The sequence below is a fragment of the Procambarus clarkii genome, chromosome 67 (genome assembly GCF_040958095.1).
Source record: "Procambarus clarkii isolate CNS0578487 chromosome 67, FALCON_Pclarkii_2.0, whole genome shotgun sequence".
NCBI classification, from domain to species: Eukaryota; Metazoa; Arthropoda; class Malacostraca; order Decapoda; family Cambaridae; genus Procambarus; species Procambarus clarkii.
In genome coordinates this window covers 23,718,434-23,744,318 of record NC_091216.1, presented here as the reverse complement: position 1 = coordinate 23,744,318, position 25,885 = coordinate 23,718,434, and the positions used below count along the sequence as shown (strand labels likewise).

Genomic DNA, 25,885 nt, shown 5'->3' with positions numbered 1-25,885 from the left:
GAGAGGATACACTAGGCTCCGGATTAGCGAGGAAGGAGAGGATACACTAGGCTCCGGATTAGCGAGGAAGGAGAGGATACACTAGGCTCCGGATTAGCGAGGGAGGAGAGGATACACTAGGCTCCGGATTAGCGAGGGAGGAGAGGATGAACTAGGCTCCGGATTAGCGAGGAAGGAGAGGATGAACTAGGCTCCGGATTAGCGAGGGAGGAGAGGATACACTAGGCTCCGGATTAGCGAGGAAGGAGAGGATACACTAGGCTCCGGATTAGCGAGGAAGGAGAGGATACACTAGGCTCCGGATTAGCGAGGGAGGAGAGGATACACTAGGCTCCGGATTAGCGAGGGAGGAGAGGATGAACTAGGCTCCGGATTAGCGAGGAAGGAGAGGATACACTAGGCTCCGGATTAGCGAGGAAGGAGAGGATACACTAGGCTCCGGATTAGCGAGGGAGGAGAGGATGAACTAGGCTCCGGATTAGCGAGGGAGGAGAGGATGAACTAGGCTCCGGATTAGCGAGGAAGGAGAGGATACACTAGGCTCCGGATTAGCGAGGGAGGAGAGGATGAACTAGGCTCCGGATTAGCGAGGAAGGAGAGGATACACTAGGCTCCGGATTAGCAAGCAAAGGTGTTAGGACAAAGGCTGCGTGTTACCGAGGAAAGGCCGTTGTCTCTACATTCGAGAAATATTATACATCACATTAGTGTCTCCTGCAGGCACACAGAATTATGAAAGAAAAGAAGAGCGTGTTGCGTTACACATTATCATAAATGCACATCCCTTTGGAAGAGCCGCGCCGGGCTTTGTTTGTTTCCTCTGTTTTGTTAATGGTGGTGCCATGGTACACACACACACGCACGCACGCACACACACACACACACACACACACACACACACACACACACACACACACACACACACACACACACACACACACACCAGGTGGTGCCATGGTACACACACACACTCACACACACACTCACACACACACCAGGTGGTGCCATGGTTCACACTGGTATAAATGTGATTTAAAATAAGTATAATTTAATTATTATTTATAATCCTGCATTAGTGGGCACCCCGTTACAGAGACCATTAATATCTCGCGAACACTTCATCACATTGTCTTGAAGCTAGAATTTCTTAGCTATACTTTTATTCTTTATTAAAGTTGACATTTTAATTGTAACTCATATATTTATATTTTCGCCTACGTGCATAAAAATGCCTCGGCCTATTGCAACTGATAACGCGCATTGATGATAATAATAAAACTTAAGTTTCTTGTTATTAGTCAGTGAAGCCTAGCAGGAAAAATGTTTTAATGTTTTTTACTTTTTTTGTTATTTTTGAAGTGTCTCATCGTATTGAAGCCTAAACATTAGGTTTATTACACACATATGCTCTGACCTTAAGGTAAGGGAGCCGGTCGGCCGAGCGGACAGCACGCTGGTCTGTGGTCTCGGGTTCGATCCCGGGCGCCGGCGAGAAACAATGGGCAGAGTTTCTTTCACCCTATGCCCCTGTTACCTAGCAGTAAAATAGGTACCTGGGTGTTAGTCAGCTGTCACGGGCTGCTTCCTGGGGGTGGAGGCCTGGTCGAGGACCGGGCCGCGGGGACACTAAAAGCCCCGAAATCATTTCAAGATAAGGTTATTTAGCAGTTTTATCCAATGATAACTATTTTTTATTTGTCCAGGTATAAAAGTTTAACCTTGCATAGAATTGCTCGTAGTTTTATTACAGGTGACTAGGGTAAAAAAAATAGCATTCACCTTCATCACCTTCGTGACAAGCTACTACTTCCACCTTTGATGAAGATTAAGCCACCATGAGAGAGGGCACGGGCATGAATAGCCCTTAAGTCACGTGTTGATTGATTGATGAAGATTAAGCCACCCAAGAGGTGGCATGGACATGAATAGCCCGTGACTTCCACCTTGTGTACAACTACTACTACTAGCTCTATCACCACCTCTTCCACCCACTTCAGCAACAGTTTGTGGTGATAGTGGTAATTCACTCGCCCTGCACTTCGCGAGCGATTTCGGCCGGGTTCGCATCTTGTCCGAAAAGGATTGACTGGCCGCCAATTTTTAACTGTTCAACCAGTAGTAATTGGGGTACCTGGTTGTTAACCAGTTAGTGGTTTCCTCGTGTTCCAAGGAAAAATAGTGATTGATGAAAATTAAGCCACCCAAGAGGTGGCACGGGCATGAATAGCCCGTAAACGGAAAACTAGTGGGTAAGGCTTACTATTAGCTCGCTAGTAGGAGTCAAGTCCTGTGTAAACACAACTAACCACCTCGACCCAGGCTCCCTTCTTCACTATGTCCAGATTTTAATGCAGAGGGTTATCTTGAGGTTATCTTGAGATGATTTCGGGGCTTAGCGTCCCCCGCGGCCCGGTCCTCGACCAAGGCCTACTTTTTGTTACACATCCCCAGGAAGCAGCCCGTAGCAGCTGTCTCCCAGGTACCTATTTACTGTTAGGTGAACAGGGACATCAGGGGTGAGAGAAACTCTGCCCATTTGTTTCCGCCTCCACCGGGGATCGAACCCAGAACCTCAGGACTACTAATCCCGAGCGCTGTGCACTCAGCCGTCAGGCCCCCATACCTTCAGTAAGTGGAACATGCTGTAAGTTATCAGTCATACGAGAACTAAGCTACCTTGACTACCATGATAGGCGGAAGACCTCGTGACCAGGAGCACCCTGACCATGACGAGGCAGATCTCATCAAAGCATACAGGAAACTAACCCTGCCAGGCCGTCCGCTTGACATGCCACAACGAGCAAAAAAGTGGCTATTAAAGCGCTCGAACACAAGATCCCGACCTAACCCAACGCACCCAAGCATGGGAAACATGGTTGTCTGTGAGCCGCATATTTTTTTGTATAGTTCCCCCTTATTTTTGACTGAGGATTCTGACATCAAAATACGGTGTATTATTTGAGAGTTCAGGTTGTTTACCTCCGACAATATCTTCAACAATCACAACGTAACAAAGGCATTACACGACCTGTCTTCCTACAAACAACGTCGCATTTCGCTCGTATGAGTTACATGCGGCCAAAACCTGTCGTACTATAAAATGGAAGCGGCTGCCGAAAGTGACGTACTGTCCCGTTTTCTGTTTTGAGTCCTCTGGTAGGTTAGGAGAAACCACTTTAAATTGACCGTTTTCTTGACATTATGGAAATCTAAAGAGGATGGACTGAATTATAAGGCTGTCAAGTCATCTCACAGAAATATGCTACAGGCAGTAACTTCTCTCAGAAAGTGGTAAGGCCCTGGACCAGTTGCTGGCTGAGGTCGGTGAAGCAAGGATACTCAACTTTAAAATAACTTGAATACGAAGACATAAACCTAGTGAGCCTAATCCCTGCCCCGGCCTCGGGGTATCGTAGCCTCAGCCAACACTCTCTCTTAATTTATCATAATATATTCATTAAAAAGTTTAACTGGAGTAATATTCCATCTAAATTCTGAATATAAAATAAATATATTTTATATATTTTATATCTACACACACACAAAGTGGTGTTAAAGTGTTTGTAGTGCAGAGTTTAACACGCAATATTGCATCGTTACTAGTGTACATTCACAGCCTTGTATGTTGCATTGTTGGTGTTGAAGACTGTGATGGTACACTGTGGCCCTTACAGGTGAGGATGAAGGCGCGAGCTACGAGCGTCAGCTGGCGTGGAGGGAGGAGGAGTACAGAGGACACACTCGACGCCTCCTCCTCCAGATAGCACAACTCAAGGAGGAGCTCGCCAGAGTTAACGGCAACAGTAAGTTCTCCCCTTCCTGCCACCTTACTTAAATAAATAGACTTTTACAATTACATAAACTGGTTCTGCTAATTACCACCAAATATGTCTAAGCTGAACTTTTATTATAAAAAAGATACTGCATAAGTGTTCCACCAGTGTCCCCTTGTTCGTGTATCACCCGTGTTAAATAATCCGTCCTTGTCTATCCTGTCAATTCCTCTGAGAATTTTGTATGTGGTGATCATGTCTCTCCAAGCTCTTCTGTCTTCCAACGACGTGAGGTGCAGTTCACACAAGTCTTTCATCATAACTCGTGCCTCTTAGTTCTGGGACTAGCCTAGTGGCATATCTCTGAACTTTTTCAAGCTTCACCTTGTGCTTGACAAGGTATGGGGCTCCATGCTGGGGCCGCATACTCCAGGACTGGTCCTACATATGTGGTATACAAGGTTCTGAAGAATTCCTTACACAGGTTTCTGATGGCAGTTCTGATGTCAGTCAGCCTCGCATGCGCCGCAGATGTTGTTCTTTTGATGTGGGCTTCAGGAGACAGGTTTGGTGTGATATCAACGCCTAGATCCTTCTCTCTGTTCGTTTTATGAAGGACTTCATCTCCCATTCTGTATCCTGTGTCTGGCCTCCTGTTTCCACTGCTAAGTTTCATTACCTTACATTTACTCGGGTTGAATTTTAGTAGCCATTTGTTGGACCATTCATGCAATCTGTCTAGGTCATCTTGTAGTCTCATACTGTGTGTGTGTGTGTATAATATATATATGTATATATAATATATATATATATATATATATATATATATATATATATATATATATGTGTATGTATAAAATATACATACACACGTTATAAATAATATGCCCTGGCTTACTCAGCTGTTGTTTTTAGATTCAGCTACTCGGAACAAAAGTTCCAAATAGCACGGGCTATGGTGAGCCCGTAGTGGACTTGTTACTCGGCTGTTTTTGGCATGCATTTGGATGTCAGTATTGAATAGAATGTACACGACACACACACATACGATTCCATCATTAATATTTTTATCGACTGCGCATAGCTTTAAAAAAAAAGCATGTTACAACTAGCTTCGGTCTTGTCTTGCCATGGAATTAAGGATGATAACATCTCTAAATTATTAAGTCAATTGTGAAATTTTTGAGTGCAACGAGTATGACAGAAGATTCTATCAAGTTCAATTCAAGTTCAAGTATGTTTATTGAGACAAGAAAAAATACATCTCAAAGGGATAGAGTAGCTTAGGCTATTTCTACCCCCGCCCCCCAAGAATCTATCATATCTTATCAGGTAAATTTAAAGTTGAAGCATAGACATTTTACACGTACAAATATTAATACAAATATTAATTTAAGGTTGAACATTGTAGTTTCATTGTAGCGTCCATCATGGAGAAGTTCAAGGCTATAGTGGTACAATTATTGCTCTCCCGGGAAGCGGAAGCAGCCATTTATACACTCAGAAAAGTGGTGGCTAAATGAAGCCTAGGGTAGAGCCTGTTGGGCTTTCAAAGTACAACGTCACTAAACTATCATTTGAATCTGGTTTGCTTAGCTGAATTTTATGGGAGAAACTTCTCTTAACTCGGCAATGTGTGAATTCGTCAATCAACATTTTTAAAAGCGACTGAACCCATGATTTGCAATCAAATGAAACAAAATTTAGCTCTTAGACATGCCCTTACGGGATGTATGACCTTTGTGCAGGAAAATGGGAGTTTTTTTTAATAAACAGACTTAGGTATACACAGCAATATGCAGGTACCTTATTCAGTTTATCTTGATGATTTCGGGGCTTTTTAGTGTCCCCGCGGCCCGGTCCTCGACCAGGCCTCCACCCCCAGGAAGCAGCCCGTGACAGCTGACTAACACCCAGGTATCTATTTACTGCTAGGTAACAGGGGGCATAGGGTGAAAGAAACTCTGCCCATTGTTTCTCGCCGGCGCCCGGGATCGAACCCGGAACCACAGGATCACAAGTCCAGCGTGCTGTCCGCTCGGCCGAGCCTGACCCCAGAACTCTCGAAACCCTCACCAGGTATGTCCTAGGTATACATGGACTCAGGAGAGAACATGGCAGGTGAGTCTACTAACCTGCACTAGCAAAATTTGAGTAAGAGCACAATTATATCTAATATTCGTGAGTGTATGAAGTAGTTACAGAGCATTAGGGGCCTCGTAACCTGGTGGATAGCGCGCAGGACTCGTAATTCTGTGGCGCGGGTTCGATTCCCGCACGAGGCAGAAACAAATGGGCAAAGTTTCTTTCACCCTGAATGCCCCTGTTACCTAGCAGTAAATAGGTAATAGGTGACTGGGAGTTAGTCAGCTGTCACGGGCTGCTTCCTGGGGGTGGAGGCCTGGTCGAGGACCGGGCCGCGGGGACACTAAAAAAAAAAAAGCCCCGAAATCATCTCAAGATAACCTCAAGATAACCATAAAGTACTGACACATGATCAACCAGGCTGTAACTCATACGTCAGGCTGCGAGCAGCCGCGTCCAACAGCCTGGTTGATCAGTCCAGCAACCAGGAGGCCTGGTTGACGACCGGGCCGAGGGGACGCTAAGCCCCGGAACCACCTCAAGGTAAGGTACTTCATATCATTTGGTCTGAAATCATTGATACAGGGCAATCACAGGTAGTGTTGGAGTGTCTCTCTCTATGGCTGTTAAGCTGCAATTGAAATAGATGACACAAATCCTCGAACCGTGAAGATAAACCACTAGCGAATTTAAGACATGTGGTCATAACCCAGTGAAATAAAAGAACAAATCAGCCTACAGCCCATACCTACAACAGACGACGTGAAAAACATATCCTTAGTGCAAATAAAGCTCAAAGAAAAACACCGAAGTAATTAAAACACAAGACGAATATCATTCTCACCAATAAAATATATGAAAAACTCTAAACCAACAAACACAGCTAGTTTCCATGCCCACCCATCTAATAATACAAGAGGTAGCGCAGAATAATAAATTTTGTTTCCAATCCTGGACCTCGCTGTGAAAAAACGTCCAATCAACCAGTCATTCTAAAAGGCTTAAGCTTAGTCACAAAGGGCCTTTCCAGCAATCAGGTTGTGTTTCATGTATCAGGCTGCGAGCAGCGGCGTCTAACAGCCTGATTGACCAGACCACCAACCAGGATGCCCCGGGGGACGTTGATTGCTGGAATCAACAGGTTGGTATAGATGCTACTTCTTTACATATAATATATAAAAGGGGTGTGTATATACGTATTATAAACTGAAAACTCCACACCCCAGAAGTGACTCGAACCCAGACAGCCAGGGGCACTATGCAACTGGCATAAGTGGTCCCTTTACCACTTGACCAACCGTGACCATACAAGAGACGGGAGACCGTACAAAAGACAATGGTAGCCGAAGATATATTCCCCACCGTCCTGACGGCACTTGGTGGTGAGCTTGGGCATAGTTATTTCATCAAATCACCTGGGTTGTGGAGTTTTCAGTTGCATATATGCTTGAGGACCATTCAAGCTTGTTCGCATTGAATTTTTTTTTTTTTTTTTGAGATATATACAAGAGTTGTTACATTCTTGTACAGCCACTAGTACGCGTAGCGTTTCGGGCAAGTCCTTAATCCTACGGTCCCTGGAATACGATCCCCTGCCGCGAAGAATCGTTTTTTCATCCAAGTACACATTTTACTGTTGCGTTAAACAGAGGCTACAGTTAAGGAATTGCGCCCAGTAAATCCTCCCCGGCCAGGATACGAACCCATGACATAGCGCTCGCGGAACGCCAGGCGAGTGTTTTACCACTACACCACGGAGACTGTTATATATATATATATAATATATATATTTATATGTTATGAATGAGAGCGTTAACTATTTACATTTTTCTTTCAGGAGCCGATTCAGAATCTTTTGAGAGTCCTGGTTTGGGTGGGGTGGGTGGTGGTCCTGGTGTGGTTGGCTCCAGCATTGAGGCCAAGACTGAGAGTAATGTGGTGGTGGTGGACGAGCCTTGTGGCGCTGTCATACAGCATCAGGTGGCCCAGTCAGAGATCACCCAGGGCATCCCGCTGAACAATGAGTAAGTCCCACTCATTCACTTCTATTCACTGGTTTCTTTACAAATTATGTAACATTTTCCATTAGAAGTACACACTCAAATTTGTTTAATTGTCCTAATTTTGCTGAAATTTTGAATAGAAAGTAGCCCGTGATAGTCTAGGGTGCAAGAAAGATATTCACCAAGAGTGATGAATGAGGTATCACAAGGTTCCACTTTGAACGAAGTCCATATGTAATGTGCTTAAACAACTATCAGACCTGCGAAAACCTGAAGTGTCACTTTATTAACAGCATCAAACATGAAATCTGTCACAACCCTGTGGGTTGGCTGCCAGGCTCGAAATATTAGAAACTTAATTTACTCCATATTTTGCAAAGAATGTTAAATATCTGTGAACAAGAGGGCATAACTGCAAAAGCAGTTGGGAAGTGCACATAACCAATCTACAGAAACAGAGAGAACAATTTTATTTTGTTCATTACTGCATGTACAGAACTCCACCTTCCTAACCAAAACAGCTTCAGCATGCTGGTACCCCTGTTGTATTCACCTATCTGTATTCACCTATTTGTGCTTGTGGGGGTTGAGCTTTGCTCTTTCGGCCCGCCTCTCAACTTTCAATCAACAGTTACTAACTACTAATTTTCACACACACACACACACACACACACACACACACACACACACACACACACACACACACACACACACACACACACACACACCCACACACACACACACACACACCCACACACACACACCCCCACACACACACACACACACACACACCCACACACACACACCCACACCCACCCACCCACCCACCCACCCACCCCCTCCCCCCACCTACCTACCTACCCAGGAAGCAGCTCCGTAACAGCTGTCTAACTGCCAGGTACCTATTTACTGCTAGGTAACGGGCATTCAGGGTGAAAGAAACTTTGCCCATTTGTTTCTGCCTGGTCTGGGAATTGAACCCGGGTCACAGAATTAGTCCTGCGCTGTCCGCTCAGCTACCAGACCCCTAGTGTGTGTGTGTGTGTGTGTGTGTGTGTGTGTTTACAAATGAAGTACAGTACTGTTGAATATCTCAAATGCCACACAACAATTCAAACCAAATACTCTTTTCATCTTAATTATAAACCCACATATATACCTCAACAGTGTGCCATGAAAAGGCATGGGGTCCTACATATTAGGTTTGTTACCTGTAGTTTTGGATAGAGGACTCCTATGAAAATATTCTTCTAAATATTCTTCTAAAATTCAACTCAAAATTTATGCATGTGTGAATTACTAATTATATTCTTGTAAAAATTTATTTGATTAATAACTTTTCCTGTCCTTTTCCTGTTAATAGATACGAGGTTGTGACCTTCTCCCACTTCACGTGGTCTCGAGTATACCCCTCTGAGCTTGGCTTGGGAAAGAGGGTAGTGGAGAAGCCAATAGGTTTCAAACGCCGAGATATCCTTGCTGCGCTCACTGCAGCTCTTGATCACCTTAATACACCAGTACCTGCCAGGTGTGTTCATTATAGTTTTCAGAATGTGTAATTTTCTAGCAAATAGTAAATTCAGTATTGTGGCAAATTGTTCACAATTTAGAAATGAAGGACAGTCTTCTCTTAACTGCTTCCACAGCATAGTATATGCTTAAATTACTTTTACAGAGGTGTTTCCATAAAGTTTAATTGTAAACAATCCATATACTGTACACTATACAGTACATTATTTGGGAAAGGAGATCTATGCTGTCACATATGTTATATATGCATTAGAATATTAAGCACAAGTCTAAGTTGCAATATAATTCAAATAAGTCCCAAGATGACTCGATAACTTGCTGTTCTTTCTTGCAGATTTAGTGTCGATGATTTTGTGGAAGGAATGTACCGCACAGTCCCTACAAGTGGAACCCAGTACGAATTGCTGTTTCATGACCGCCGCGCCAACCACACCTCTCATCAGTACCGCTCTGTCACACTTCTAAGATCCTTTGCACCATTAACTGTAGTCACTAAAGTGCAGCACAACACTAAACAGTTGGTGAGTCTCTTGTACTCTTGCTGAGAGGCATTGATATGTACAGTCCTCCTAGGCCAACTACTGACATTTTCCAGGATGCAAGCCACAACAGTTACCTAACTCCCAGGTACCTATTTACTGCTAGGTGAACAGATGAAGGGAAATTTGCACAACCATTTCTGTCCTGCCTGGAGATTTAATGCAGGTCTCTCGGTTGTGAGACAAGGATGTAGATCACTGTGCTACAGGACCATTCAGCATATAATTATAATGATTATATGTTATGCTATTATTATAATTTTTCTTGTGACAATTACTTGTATAGTATTTGAATTTGTTGTAAACTAAATCTATTTATAAATAAAGTTTGTAAATGTTATTTTTAATTTGAATTTGAGATGCATCACTTTGAGAGGATCATTTGACTGCTCCCTAATGTAAGATCTGATGTGATAAAGGACAGAATTGTGTAGTCAAGCATGATGACATTGAAGCACTGGTGCCACAAGGACCAGCTCAAGTGGTCCCTGCAGGGTCATCAGACATGCTAGGGAGTCACTTAGGATGTCACTGTCCTACCCAAAATGCTGAACAGAAGACCATTCTTGAAAAGTGTTAGTGGCCCTCAGGTTAAAAATCGGGTAAACTCGAATCCCTTTTAAACTTTCTCTTGGCATCACTGATTATCCTGTGTGCAGAGTTTATTATCCCTATAATATCCCACCTTGTGCTACTAATTCACTTAGTATTTTATCATCTAGATCACCTATACCAATAGAGTACTGTATACCTGTAATTTAGTTTATCAGCCACTTTACATACATATAGTAAAGATGTGAATTCAAATTGTTATACACCTGTCATTACCTTTTATTTTTTTACTCAAGATTTTATTCGAGATTGACTGCCTGAAATGCTGAGCGTATTAGTGGTTTCAGGCATTGTACTTATGAACGAAGCCTTCACTGTTCATCTGTCTTATGTATGTACTCTTGCTTAAATAAAATATTATCATTGTTATTATTATTCTAATTTTAGATTCATTGCAAATTTATGTTTAGCTTTAGCTAGACTGTAAGGGCTTTTGAAATGCTATGCATGTTACTTGGAACATACCTGGAGAGGGTGTCGGGAGTTTTTCTACTCCCCAAATCCGGCCTGGGTCCAGGCGTTAGTGGCTTCAAAGAATGTACCACTTAATCACCCACATATGCACTTTCACAACCCATTGTACCTTCTTGTATAAATAAATATGAAAGGTGTGGGGTGACTTGGGTCAAGGAAACCAAAGGTGGTGGATGTGTTGGTGTTGAGCATAGGTAGTCAAGCAGGGTAACTTGCACTTAGCAGACACCTGTGATGCTTAACAGGTACTTGGGAATGCTTTAGTTATTACTAATGATCTTCTGCAAATCCTCCTGGGCTGAAGTGTCTTCTCCCAGGAGCCGGTCAGCCGAGCGGACAGCACACTGGACTTGTGATCCTGTGGTCCCGGGTTCGATCCCGGGCGCCGGCGAGAAACAATGGGCAGAGTTTTTCACCCTATGCCCCTGTTACCTAGCAGTAAAATAGGTACCTGGCTGTCACGGGCTGCTTCCTGGGAGTGGAGGCCTGGTCGAGGATTGGGCCGCGGGGACACTAAAGCCCCAAAATCATCTCAAGATAACCTCAAGATAAGAGATAACCTCCCATAACACCGTGATGACCTTGCAGTGACTGAAAAGTTCCCTTCGTTGCTGGTGCTAGAATGTCGTTCCGCCAATGTGTGCGTGATTCTGACCTTTGAACACGGTTTACTTTTCTTAGGAAGCAGTCAAATGGGATAACTCAATTGTCAGAATGCTTCTGCTTGTGTAACCTTTACTGTAAAAGAATGTTTTAACATTAAAACACTTTTCTTGTCATTTTATGTACAGTCGGATTCGTTCTCTACTCACAATTGGGAATCCCAGGTTCAAATTCCAGGCAGAAGAGAAATGATTGAACACGTTTCCTATCACTTAATGCCTCTGTTCACCTAACAGTAAATAGGTACCAGGGGGTAGTCAACTTGTAGTTGGGTTGCATCCTGGGGAGGGTCAGTAGTTTGACCTAAAAGGTATGAGGAGGGGGGGGGGAGCCTCTATATAAGCCTAACATGCATATCTTCACAGGCTGCCTGTTCCTGACAAAAATGATTTAATTATAATATGCTAGTCACTCTTCCAAGTCAGGTTAACCATCATTGGGTCTGACCAGTAACTGCATTGGTGATTACATGAGCAGACTCTCCCTTAGTGAAACCTTTCAACTCTTTTGAAAGTTGAAAGAAGTTGAAAGTTTCAACTCTTTTTGACCATGTCGTAGCTCAGTCGATTAAGGCAGCGTCTGGGAAGCTCTCGGACGTAGGTTCGAATCCTCGTCACGGCCCTTGTGAATTTGTTAATTTGATGCATCACGTTATTGTGATTTCTGTGTGTAATTTAGTGAAACCTTGATTAGCTTAAGAAGTTTCCTCTGCCTGACACTGGTTCTGGCCCAATGTAACAATAAATTATGCCAGGTTTACTGGAACTTGATTAGATATGTTATGCTGCATCATGTTACTCCCACAACAGATCAACATCATCCTGCCACTCTCGGGAAGAACAGACACATTCCGAGGATTTATGGACAAGCTCGTTACCATCATCCTCCGCCATGACCGCCGAATCTTCCTAACAGTTGTTTATTTTGGTCATGAAGGCTTACAACAAGTCCGAAATATTATAACTAATGCCTCCAAGGAAGCTAAGTTTAGACACATCAAATTGCTCACTCTCAATGAAACATTTTCTAGAGGAAAAGCACTACAGGTAAGAATTTTGCAGTACAGTATCTGAATCTTTTTAATTAAAAAATATTGCAGTATTTTTCTTGATTACATCTAATATAATTTGTTAATTATGATGGTATCATGTTTTTCATATTTATGCTGCAGCTGCTATCTAAGCTTTATTCTGCAGCCTCTGTTTAAGCTTTATTGCTGCAGCTGCTGTCTAAGCTTCACTGCACTTTCTGAAACTAATCCAACAGGCATTATTTCCCATCATGACTGTGATCCACTCCTTTGATAAATATTTGAGCAATCACAAACATTTCAGTTCGTGTAAAAATGTATTTGATACAGTACACATTTACTTATCACGAGATAAGTTCATAATTTCTATGGAGACCAAACCGCACAGCTTAAAATGAAGAAACGATGACATTTCGATCCATCCTGAACCATTATCAAGTCGTGTAATAGATTTCTGCGAAAAAAAATCGATGCTGTAATTAATACATAAATTCTTGAAGATTATGTCTTAGGTTATGAAATACCAGTACAGGGAAATCTTTGAAGATATCAATATCTTAGATTTTTATAATGGCTTTCAGTGTACTGTAGAACTGTAGTGTAAATCATTACAGTACAGTACTTGCAAATACAGTACACACAATATTTTGTAGTGAAGCTTGATACAGTATCTAAACATATGCCTTAGTATGTTGTAGCTTATGAAATCTTTTATAATGTCTTTATCAAACTTGGGTGAAGACATTGCTCACGTCTAGTACAGTATAACAATATTGTACTGTACATTAAAAATCATGCTTTGAATGAGGTTATAAACCTTTGTTCTAAATATGACACTCGAACGTTGCCTACAACATTCCCAGCTCAAGTTAACTGTGTGTGTCCCATTAGACATGTTTATTATAGTTGGGGCAGAGTTACATATAATATACTGACACAGGCGAGATCTTGCAACATACCCTTGCTGGGTCATAGTGATGTTAGGGAGGCACTGAAGAACTCTAGCTGGCTCAGCTTGACCATTTTCCAAGCATAGATGCAAGTCTTGTCACAATGTCAGAGATCAAAACCCCAAACCTGCATAGTGGATAGCCTCTAAGGACTGAGCCCCCAGTCAAAATATCCACAAGGAAATTGTAAAGGAAAGAGAATTCCTAAAACCATGATGGAAGCAGCCCATGGGATGCACCATGCAAAGTAACTCTGCCTAGAAGCCTCTGAAGATTTCAATGCGAGAATTAGCATGACTCTAGAAACAATTTGGAAAATAGCAGCCCTGGTTTGCCGAACATCGCAAGCTGTTTTGATAAAGGTATTTGATAAATGTGACCATGGAGTGATAGCACACAAAATGAGGTCACTGGGAATAACTGGTAAAGTAGAACACTGGATACTCAATTTCCTGTCGAATAGAACACAGAGTAACAGTCAACTATATAAAATCGAGTCCAAGCACAGTTAAAAGCTCTGTACCTCAGGGTACAGTCCTTGCACCACTGTTTTTCCTTATTCTCATCTCAGATATAGACAAAAATACAAGGCATAGTTTCATATCATCCTTTGCAAATGACACAAAAATCAGCATGAAAATTACCTCTGTTGAAGGCATTGAAAACTGCAAGCAGATATTAATAAATTTTCAACTGGACAGCAGAAAATAACATGTTTAAGTGATAAATTCCAGGTACTGTACTCAGGTACAGTGAAAATGAGGATCTGAAACATAATACAGGGTACAAAACACAATCAAATCTGCCCATAGTAGGAAAACAGCATGTAAAGGATTTGGGAATAGTGATGTCTGACGACCTAATGTTTAGGGAGCATAACCAAGCAAATATTACGTCGGCCAGAAAAATGATAGGATAATCATTCTCTCAAATACTTTTATTATGTGGGACGTTCGTGCAACTAGTCTATAATTCTTTGCCAATGCTTTGCTCTCTCCCTTGTGTAGAGGGACTATGTCTGTTACAAGTGCATCTGGTATTGCCCCGTGTCAAAGCTCTTCCTCCATACTATACTGAGTGCCTGTGCTACCGGCACTTTACATTTCTTTATAAATATCGAATTCCATAAATCTGGACCCAGAGCAGAGTTCATGGGCATGTTTTCAATTTCTCTTTCAAAGTCTAGTACGCTCATGTTGATATCAGTTATATTTACAGGGGTTTGGATATCCTGCATAAAGAAATTGTCTGGATCTTCCACTTTCATGTTATTTATTGGAGTGCTAAACATGTCCTCATACTTCTTTTTTAGGATTTCACTAATTTCTTTGTCATCCTACGTGTATGAACCTTTACTTGTACGAATAGCTCCAATACTGGCAGTGGTTTTTGCTTTTGATTTTGCATATGTGAAGAAGTATTTTGGATTTTTCTTTATTTCCTGAATTGCTTTCTGTTCTAACTGCCATTCTTCAGTTTGATATGTTTCAATTTCCGCTCGATTTCTTCAATCTTGCTATTTAAATTATTTCTTCTCTGACGGGAAAGTCGTGTCTGCTTAAGCATTTCCGTTATTTTTTCCTACTTTTATAGTGTCGACTGCGTTCTCTTTCTACGTTGGATCTCTTTCTGGCTTTCCTCAAAGGAACATGTTTCAGACAGACTTGATACGCTTCCGAAGTCAGTTTTTCAATTCCTTCTGTAAGACTTGTATTGCTTAGAACAGTTTCCCATGAAATGTTTAAGTTCCCTGTATATTTTCTCCCATTCTATCCTTTTATTATTAAAATTGAATTTACTGAATAACCCCATCTTGCTTGATCAACATTTTAGGTCTATTCTGAGTATTGATGGTCGTTTGCACTTCAATGAGCTTGTGATCCGAGTACGTGGTATCTGATATCGTAATGTCCATGATAATGTCTTCATTGTTCATAAAGACCAGATTTAGAATATTTTCATTTCTCGTTGGCTCTGATATCTGCTGGTTGAGTGAAAATTTGTCACAGAATCTAAGTAGTTCTCTAATCTGTGGTTGGTTAGGTCCCGATAGATTTCATGGTATAATATTATTGTTTGCTATTCTCTATCTGAGACTAGGCAAGTTGAAGTCACCTAGGAAGATAATATCAGGTATCGGGTTCTCCAAATTATCAAGGCTATTCTTTATTTTGTTTGTTCTGTGAATGCCTCGGCCATTGCATATGGCAGTTTGTATTTTAGAATAATCACTAAGTTTTTCTCTTTTTAATCCCAGTACTTCTACCACCTCACTTGTAACGTTAAGGAGCTCCAAGCATACAAGGTCTTCCCTAATGTACAGACCCACTCTTCCATGTGACCTAATTATCCTATCACACTGTATTGAGAGTTGCCCTTATTTGTTGGATTTGATTCTCAGTTATTGTTAGCTCTGTCTATTGGCTCTTGGGTTTTTGCATTTCTTCCTCTGGCATTCTGGTTTTATCTTTTTTGGTGTATGTTTTATTTGTTTGGCAACTGTCATTTTCTGTCTAGCTGTATCTTTGCAATGGTATCTACAGGTTTATCACTGTCTTGTAATCTGCAAAGAACTGCTACCGTGAAGACATTCTTCTCCTTAATATCCTCTGCTGACTTTGGGATCAGGTGTTTTGGTGGTCGAACTGTACATTTACTGCCAATGTGTTGCTATTGGGCAGCTTTTTTCCAGATGAGCATGTGTTTTGGCGTGGGATCTGAGTACCAGAATTAATGTGTCTCCCTGAACATGGACTGCTTTCTTCCCTTGCTGCTCCAGCTGGTACCAATCTTCAGCACGGGTCAGTTCATCCTCCTTGTTTTTCTTTGTATTTCCTGCCTCCTGGAGTTCTCTTGCCTAAGGAAGCAACCAAAGGTGCATCTGAGAAATAAGGTTCAAGTGTAGGTAAAAACTCTATTCTGAGAGAGGCACTTGTTATCTCCCATTCCTTCCCTTCTGTCCTGGCTTTTCCTGTCCTTTTTTTTTTTTTGTGGTTTTTGTGAATTGGAACATTAGGGACGCAGAGTCAGGGTGCCTTGACTCGCTGGTGAGCAGTGGGCGTGTCAACGAGCAATTAGTGATAGCACTTCTTGGTGATCCATCTGGTGACAAATAACACTTGGAAGGGCTCCAAGTACTGTATAGTTAAGAGTTTTCTCGGTCATTTCAACCTGGATTGAGTAATCTGCAGCGTTTCCCCTTGCACTAGTATGATCTGATGTGCATGGTTGATGGCATCTTGGTAGAACATTGGGACAACAAGACCTTCCCTCAGTGAACAACTGAATGCCTTGCTCAGAAAAGAGTATTTCATTTGTGCCCAAGACCTTATTTTTGCCTTAAATATTAAACAAGGTGTACTTTTGTATATCCACTGAGAGAAAGTAAACAGTTTGGAAAGGTTTAACCTGGTTAAAAGTACAAAATTAATGTCAAAGTATTGCAAAGTATATTTGCACATGTCAACCATTTAGCTGTAATAATAATAATTGCTATAGTTTAAATTAAAAGATTAATTCTTTTCTCAGGTTGGTGCCACCCACTGGTCCAAAGGTGATGTACTTTTGTTCATGTGTGATGTGGACATTGTGTTCAGCACTCGTTTCTTGGAACGATGTCGTCTGAATGCTTCCCCAGGTCATTCTGTGTACTACCCCGTTGTGTTTTCCCTGTACAATCCCAATATGGTTTATCCTCTCCAGGGCAAACCTGTACCTCAGGTGTGTTGTGCTTTAGCTCATGTTTCTTAAGGAAAGACCAAAATTAACATATTTCTTATGTCCATACAAAAAGTGAGATACAAAGGTTATTAACATTGGTTGCAACATATTGTGCTCAGCGATATAAAGTTGTAGCACTTGGCCTTTGAACCAATATTCTATCATACCTTCTTTAAGACATCAAACTGTTGGCAATCATTTTTTTTGTTTTACCTCTTCAGTAACTTGTATAAAGTACCTGACTATTTTCTCAACTTGTGTACAGTACTGTACTCCTTGATAACCATATTCCAGTTTAGATTTAAAGTAATTTGCACTTACATGTGTGTGTATTTTAGACTGCTTTGTGATGACCAGATGAGCTGGTTCTTGTACTTACACCTTAATTGCCTTATTATATAATTTTTACATATGTAGAATACTGTACTAAAAAGCTGTATCTGTGCAAAATATATATATAATTGGAAACATTTATAAATTGAAACCACATTTTTGCCTACAGGAATTGGACCAATTAGTGATCTCTAGAGACACAGGGTTCTGGCGTGACTTTGGCTATGGGATGACGTGCCAATATAGATCAGACTTTTTGAGTGTCCAAGGCTTTGATGAGGATATTATAGGCTGGGGTGGTGAAGATGTCTTACTCTATCGCAAGTAAGTTCTTTATGTAACACAATTTACTAAGTGTTTGTTCAATGAATTGCTTGTTGGGTTTTCATTACTAGCTTTTCCATTTCTTTTACACTTTCGCATTAAATTTGTGATCACAATCACATCCACAAATTATTATTCAGCAAAAGCTACTGCAGTACATTAAATTGTTTAATAAAAAATATTTAAATACTGTGTTTATCCCATATTGCAAAATTTACTTGTCCACGTGAGAAGGCTAAGGAAATTGGGCTGACAAGGTCCCCATATATACTTAGTGGACTGTCAACATTCGTGTTAGCTACAACTTCTCATATATATATATTTTCCTTCTCAAGAAAATTATTTCAAGAAATATAATCTACATTCCCATCCATTCTTACGTCTAAAATATTGGCTCTTTACAAATTTATTAAGGTTTGCTTATAGCATATTATACACTAACACTATGGGTTGCATCATCAGCTTGCTGCACCAGTGAAGAATAGCGTGTAATGGTGGGGCAGTGTTGTGGACATTGGTCCCTGTCATCTTGTGCTTAAATATTTCTTCCTTTGCCAAAATCATCATCACCACCTTCAAATTACTACAGACAACATTGTTTTTATCATATAGCATGTAGTATTTATTGCACTTATAATGTAAGCATTTGTAAATAATTTTAGAAATTGCATACTGCAGTTACGAGGTATATCATGATTAAATGAATACAAATTAAATTTTGTGTATAGTATTTCTTGATGTTTGTTTAATACAAAATATATTAAAGAAATGAACTTTTCAGATGTACTCAGCCTGGACTTTTGGGTATCCTTTTCAGATATGTTAAGTCTAGACTTTCAGTGATCCGTTCTACGGACCCAGGAATATTCCACTTGTGGCATCCAAAGGAATGTTCCACCTCTCTCTCTGCTGACCAGTACCGTGCCTGCATTACCTCACGCGCCCTTAATGAGGCCTCACATGCTCACCTTGGCCTCATTGCCTTTAAAGATGATCTAGGTAAGCACCCTCTTGGAGCTGAAGTGCTAACAGGCAGCAATGCTCTTGAAGAGCAGCAACTCAAAGCCGAGATGTAACGGAGGGCTTCACGGAATACAGTAGTTAAGATGTAAGTTGGAGTGCCTGATGATTGCATTACTGTATCGACGAGTCTCCAACCCCTAAAAATAGTAATCCTCAGTTCTGGGCTGCAATGTAGTTTATACAAACAAATTATTGGGAATAAAATCAAAAGACTTCCAAGTGAAGATAGTCATGGCTTCCATTAAATATTTATTAAAACTAGTTTACAATGTCGGTGTTTATAATTTTCTTAAATAAATTCCAAGAGTTATATATATATATACAGTATCTGCTTACAAGAATTTGGAAAAGCATAAGAATGTACAATTTATTGACAGATAAATGCATTTAATAGTAGGGCATCAGGCAAAAGCTTTAGTGTTTGAAGTGTGACATTGGTAGAGGGGCTATTGCTGATATTCTGGGTGTTAGACGAGCTACCTATTTTTTTATCTGGTGTGTGCCAAATACAAAGGAAATTTGTAAGTATATGGAAGCAGAGACTTGAAGAAACCTACAGAACCTTTTTCAACTTCATCAGCATGCTTAAATAGCATTTGATAGTATGATAATTTTCAGATGTATTGGTTATTGAAATTTCAGATAATTTCATTTGCATTGAGAATTAGGATTTGAAAAGTCACAAAAGATGCACCATAACAAATATTTGTATCACACATGACATTGCAGTCTGTCACGTGCTTTACAAATGCCTTTTTCCCGAAAGTGCCTGTTATCCAATTTGGGTTAGTTCGCACAAAAAGGACGGATAACTGGTGGGACAGGCAGTTTGAATAAAAATGTGCACTAAAGATGTAACTAATTTGGCAGTGACCGCACACAGCACCACTTGAGCGGTGTTCATACACTAATGGATGGCTCAGAAGCTTTGAACTCTGCCGTGGCATTAGGTACATTAGAGTACACGGTGAAAGGCAGTCTGCTGAGGTTACCCCATCGCCATTAATCAGCGATGTCAGTCAGCCCAACACTATCATCCACCACCCACCTTTTCTATCTAAATAACAATGCTCCATCAACTATAATCTTCAAATTAACAAGCGAATCAGAGCTTCACACATTTTAGTGAGTACAAACAAAACAGTCAAATTTCTGCAACAAAATTTTATTTTTTTCCCTCCTAGCTTTTCAGGATGATAAACCACTTATCCAAACAGATTATCCATTCAGTCTCAATCCCAAGGGGTTTGGAAAGCACCTGGCTGATTGTATTTAATTTGTGTTCAGCAAAGCGATTAGTTCTTGTCATATGCCAATTGATCAAAAGACTACATCCTTTAAATTTAAATTTAATTATATTATTATAATTTATCTTTATCCATCCTTGGATAAATATTTTATAAATATTTTATCCATTCTTGGATAAATATTTTATCCATCTTTGGCTATGGAGCATTTTGTGGCTAAGAGATGTTACTGTTTGCGGGACATTTACAGCATGGTACAGTATTGGAGTACTGATGGTGACTAAATCGGCAAGTATTAGCCTAAGACATGCAGTATACATATTGTTTTATGAATGATTTAGGAAGTTGAATAATCCCCGATTTACCTGAAGGCCACTAACCCTAGTGGCTTCGACGAGGACAGGAAGCTGCCGGCTTGTCGAAGGTCCCCCCCCCCCCATATGCCTTGTATTGTATAATGAGACCACATGCAATAAAAGTTTTCATGATACCAAAAATAACTATACCCAATGGCATGAGGCAGTGGATGATGTGCACATCACTTAGTCAGTTAAGCATCATTTGACCTGGCCAGTAAGTGGTTGGGCAACCTTGTGGACAGTTTTGCCCCTGACAAGGGGCAAAAAGCCTATCAGGCTTTCCATACCCAACAATGATATATCATTCTGTTCAACAATTTAAATTTATATATTTTTAGATTCGTTGAATACAAGAATTGATACAGCCTTAGCTCAGACCTAGACTCTGTTGACAAGTTAGATGATTTCAAAGGAAATATGAAATTAATTTTGATCATAGTTAATGATGTAGTAAAGATTTTAAACTTGTTTTTCATACAGAGTAGTTCTTTAGTCTTATTTATACAGTTGGTGATACTATAATAAATCTGGACAGGGAGATACATACGTCCTTCAAAAGCATGCATGATGCCCTTGTGTTTGAAGGTTTGTGTAAACTGGTGACATTTTATTTTCACTTGTTGGTGGTCATGCAAACAAGTGTAGTGAGCATTATTTAGTTTAACAATTATGCCATTCACAATTGTTTCCCTTTAGGGGGTGTACAAATTTTACTATGTGTAAATATAAACTTTCCAGCTCATTCTTTTAGAATTGGCATCTTTGGAGAAACTGCTTTAAATTTAAGTCTCAAAACTGTGTTATCTATTAAATTTTTTGCCATCTATGTCTGCAGAAGTGTGGAAAAAATGCACAATAAAATTATCAATATAATAACAGATGTGCAAATGCTTACACAGCATTGTACTTGTGTTCACTTTCTCTATTTTTTTTCCCGAATTCGTTCTCATTCTCTCTGGAAAATGACAAATTATAAGCTGCTCATACTGTAAGTGCTTTATTAGGTACACACTAAAGTTCTGTAGTTTTATCCTCACTTTGACTAGTCATTGCTCTAGCTTAAGGGTATAACTGTTGATATTTTTTTTCTATACTGGATGTTCCAGCATGCCGTTTAAACTTGTAGTGTGTAGGAAGACATGCTGCCATTCAACTGTCAACTTCAGTTGATAAAAAAACCTATGTGCTATTTGCACATATTTTTTGCTTGAATTCTCGTAATTCCTAATTACTGGTATTAACGAAGACAAGTTTTCTGATGTCAACTTTTGACTGAGCCCTTGTAGCTAGTTTCAAATTATCTGCATTGATGACTAAGATGTATAATATACATTCATAAGTCTATTTTACAGAGAAGACAAAGTATAGCGTATTGGTCATGGGGGGGAAAAAAAAAGCTAGAATTTAATATACTCGGATTATATTGGTGGAAATTGGAATTTAGATACAGTACATTAGTAAGTTTCAACCAGCTATGGCCTTTCTGCCAATCTTTCTGCACCTAACCCATCTCTGATATAGGAGATTAACCTTTACAGTAATTGGCTCAGTCAGCCTTATCTCTCACTTTCATGTGGTGGAGACACTTGCCCAGAGAGTTGAGACAATTTTTGTAGGAAAAGTGGGTCACAGGCATTAGAAGCAGTGCAAATTAATCTGTACAAAAGTAGGAGCTCATGGTATGGTAGAATAAGTTATTAGTTAAATTCTCGTATGTTAATTTACAAAAGAAGCGGTATCGGAGGAAACTAACACCACACAAGCCAAATATCACAGTACCGTAGTATGTCATCCACTTCACACTTTAGGTGTAAAGTAACCCTTGCGAATTGTCAAACAGTCGGCTCACATCCAAAAGATCCAGGTTTGAATTTCATATAGAAGAAATATTTTGGAATGCTTCCTTACACCTGATGCCTCTCTTCATCAACAATAAATACACCTGGCATTTAGGTAACGATTGTCATTTCCTATGGTTTGAACTCTGTGCATAAATGTGGATGTAACAAAGTATGTTAATAGAAACTGAAGTTACGTCCTAGGGAAAGCCAGACGTTGGCCTGGAGAAACTTCGGCAAGTCCAACAGGCTTCCTAACCCTGAGAGTGGGAACCCTTTAGTAAGTAACCTCTTCCACCAAGTCCTGTTTACTGCCACTTTATATACTGTTTAATGTATGCCACATTTTCTTGCACTCTTACCATATTTGTCCAATCTTTTTCCTCTCTTTTCATCCTACTCCTCAAGTTTAATAAAATATTGTATCTCTGAACATTGCGACATGGTTGTTCATCTTGACTACATCAGCTCTAGGTCACATTTTCCACAAATGCCATTTACATTGTCTTTGTATTGCTCTTGAATATGATCTTTTGATCATACTACACCCATGTTTCGCTCACTCCACACCGCTGTTTCATTCTCATTACCACCCGTTTCCCTCACACCACACCCATGTTTCACTCCTCACCAGTGTTTCACTCATGCCACACCCACATTTCACTTATACCACACCTGGGTTAGATTTATCCCACACCCACATTTGATTCATGCCACACACACACCAGTGTTTAAATTCATGCTGCACCCCTGTTTGATTCACATGCATCCTTCTCTATTGTCCTGGTGAACTAGGGCTTTCACTATCATTCTAGAAACTGAAAACTATTCCAGCTGCTGCCTGTAAATGCCGAGTTTCTCACACATTTCATGCACTCGCAAGTATTGTTACCAACCACTAAGGCCTGGACGGTAGAGCGACAATCTCGCTTCCTGCAGGTCGGCATTCAATCTCCGACCGTCCAAATGGTTTGGCACCATTCCTTTTCCCCCATCCCATCCCAAATCCTTATCCGGACCCCTTCCCAGTGCTATATAGTCAGTCATATAGGCTTGGTGCTTTCCCCTGGTAATTCCCTCACAAGTGTTAGCAGGGCCTGTATGGGCACTAGGCAAAATATTCTGTGGCTTCAGGAAGGAACTATAAGGGAGGGCTGCAGCAGAGTTTGTGCTGTGTGAATGACAAATTTTGTGGGAGAATAGAAGTCTGGTCAAACAGTTGCCATTTACTGTATTATATTTATATTTTACAAATGCATACTGCGTATTAAGTATGTATATGCATACATATACTGTATTCTACGCTTCTATCGCCTGCATCATTATTCATCAGATAGTCTAATACGTGATTGGCATTGGGAATTATGGAAGGTGTTGAATGATTACCATGTTTATACAGAATAAAAATAAATCTTAAGTAATTTGTAGATGGAAAATCAATTCAATTAAAGTTAAGACCCAAGCTAGCATTCCTACTTGTACAGTTTTAGTAATGTTAGTACTTTAGTACAGGTACTGTTTTCATTCAAATCAAATCAGTACATTTTTATTTAACTTTTTTTTTGATGATTGCACATTCTGGTATACATGTGAGAGGGGGGGTAGGGGGGGGGGCGGGTATGACAGGAAGGTGAGCCTGGAGCACCAAAGCAGCCCTGTTGTGTTCCTGTAGGCTGGCCTTCATTTTATTCATAGTTAGGAAAATGAATAATGAAAGTTTTAAAATATATAATTACCTTAATCTGAAAATAAGACAATTATAGGCTGAATATTTTAATACCAAAGAATCCATGACCATGTATACAAGCTCATTATTAGTCCTAATTAGCCAATTAGGCTTCAGTTTGATCATGCAGATATTAAAGTGTTGATAAGAAGTTCATTATTGCAAATTGTGGTAGGAAGTTCTTCATTAGTAAAGTATAACATTAATAGTAATAAAAGACTAAGTTTAAGAAACAAATACTCTGAAGTCCCAAATAATTAACATTTTCCATAACTATTTGTTGGCAATCAAAATAACTCCCAGAAACCTATAATTGTTGTTGTTTTAGATTCAGCTACTCGGAACAAAAGTTCCAAGCAGCACGGGCTATGGTGAGCCCGTAGTGGACTTCAGAAACCTGTGTTTAGGATATTGACCTCTGTGGAATGTTATACTGCAGTACTTGTATTATTTATATATAGTCAATTTTTATCACAAAAACCTAGGAAATAGTTTCAAGAGGTACAATCCTACCTTAGATTAATTAACTTAATTCAAAATCAATTATATATTTTGAAATGCACTGTCATGACTAAAGCTCTAAGTTTGTGGTCTACCATTATCGCCTGCATTCATCACTAACTTTCCCTTAGGGATTGGGTTGTGTACGTGTGCCATCACAGGCTTTCTACAGTAGACAGATGACCTGAAGTGTCATGCCCTCGCTGGTATGGAGGTCAGGCTAAATTTTTTAAAAGAAAGCCCTTACCATGTGATCGGATCTTCTTGTCTTCCATAGGCTATACTCGTCAACTTCAGCAACATTGACAGGTTACTGTTAAGGATTTTCATGTAAAGAGGAATTACCATATTAAATGAGAGCCTTTGGCCCTCACTGAGGACACACATAAAAGTTGAAACATTCTCACGATGTATTGCTGCTAATATACCGGAGCATGTTTTGGTGTCATCCATTTAAGTGTGCTCTCTGCCAGATATATAATGCTCATATATTTCCAAGATGGTGTGCATGCATATTCTGACTGCACATTCAACTTGACACTGCAAAACCAAAATTATTTTAATAACATTTAAGCATGGTTTCTGGAGTATAATTACCACAAGTGTGCCTCCTTAGTATGGCTCTACATGTTGAATATTTAACCTGCAGAGATTTCTTGTTTTATTATGTGACTGTAGGTGTATACTTGTAAAAGAATCCATTCTTTTTGAGCAAATGACTTTCTTTATGAACTATGTATATTGGATGATGTGTGTGTTCTATGATGAAATTTTCTGTAATATACTACTAATTTATTTAAAAAGTTTGTAAATTGCTTTGGTAAATTTTAAATTGACAATAATAAGTGTTTAAAACTGTTAAGATTTGTATTATTCATGTTGTGGCTAATAACCATTCTCCTTACTCAAGGTGTGGATGGAAAACATGTTATTAGTGCATTTTGTTCAAGTAACCGCGTGTTTCCACACTCCTCTCAAAGTCCTGATGACCCAACAGTACCTACTAAGGAAACTATGGCTTGATTTTCACAGGTAAACATTTTTAACTTGGCATTGAATTTTGATGTGGTTTTCAATGTACAAAACTGCTTAACCCAGTGTGAGTAACATTACAATTGTCTTCAAACTACATAACACCAATACTGCAGAACTGAT

The 25,885-nt window shown here is 40.1% G+C and overlaps 1 protein-coding gene across 5 annotated transcripts in view; it reads left to right on the top strand.

Annotated features, from left to right (window-relative positions):
* LOC123767688 (chondroitin sulfate N-acetylgalactosaminyltransferase 2) overlaps positions 1–25,592 on the top strand; it is a 187,312-nt gene extending 161,720 nt beyond the window's left edge. For 3 of the 5 annotated variants that reach the window (XM_069310466.1, XM_069310468.1, XM_069310467.1), the window contains exons 3-11: positions 3,675–3,803; positions 5,709–5,852; positions 7,696–7,882; positions 9,225–9,389; positions 9,726–9,912; positions 12,489–12,725; positions 17,188–17,379; positions 17,882–18,036; positions 18,854–25,592. In XM_069310466.1, coding sequence (XP_069166567.1) covers positions 3,675–3,803; positions 5,709–5,852; positions 7,696–7,882; positions 9,225–9,389; positions 9,726–9,912; positions 12,489–12,725; positions 17,188–17,379; positions 17,882–18,036; positions 18,854–19,112 — 1,655 coding nt within the window. In that variant the 3' untranslated portion in view covers positions 19,113–25,592. The remainder of the gene's footprint in view (positions 1–3,674; positions 3,804–5,708; positions 5,853–7,695; positions 7,883–9,224; positions 9,390–9,725; positions 9,913–12,488; positions 12,726–17,187; positions 17,380–17,881; positions 18,037–18,853) is intronic. The other 2 variants (XM_045757573.2, XM_045757575.2) reach the window with 2 other exon arrangements.
* The last annotated feature ends 293 nt before the right edge of the window (positions 25,593–25,885 follow it).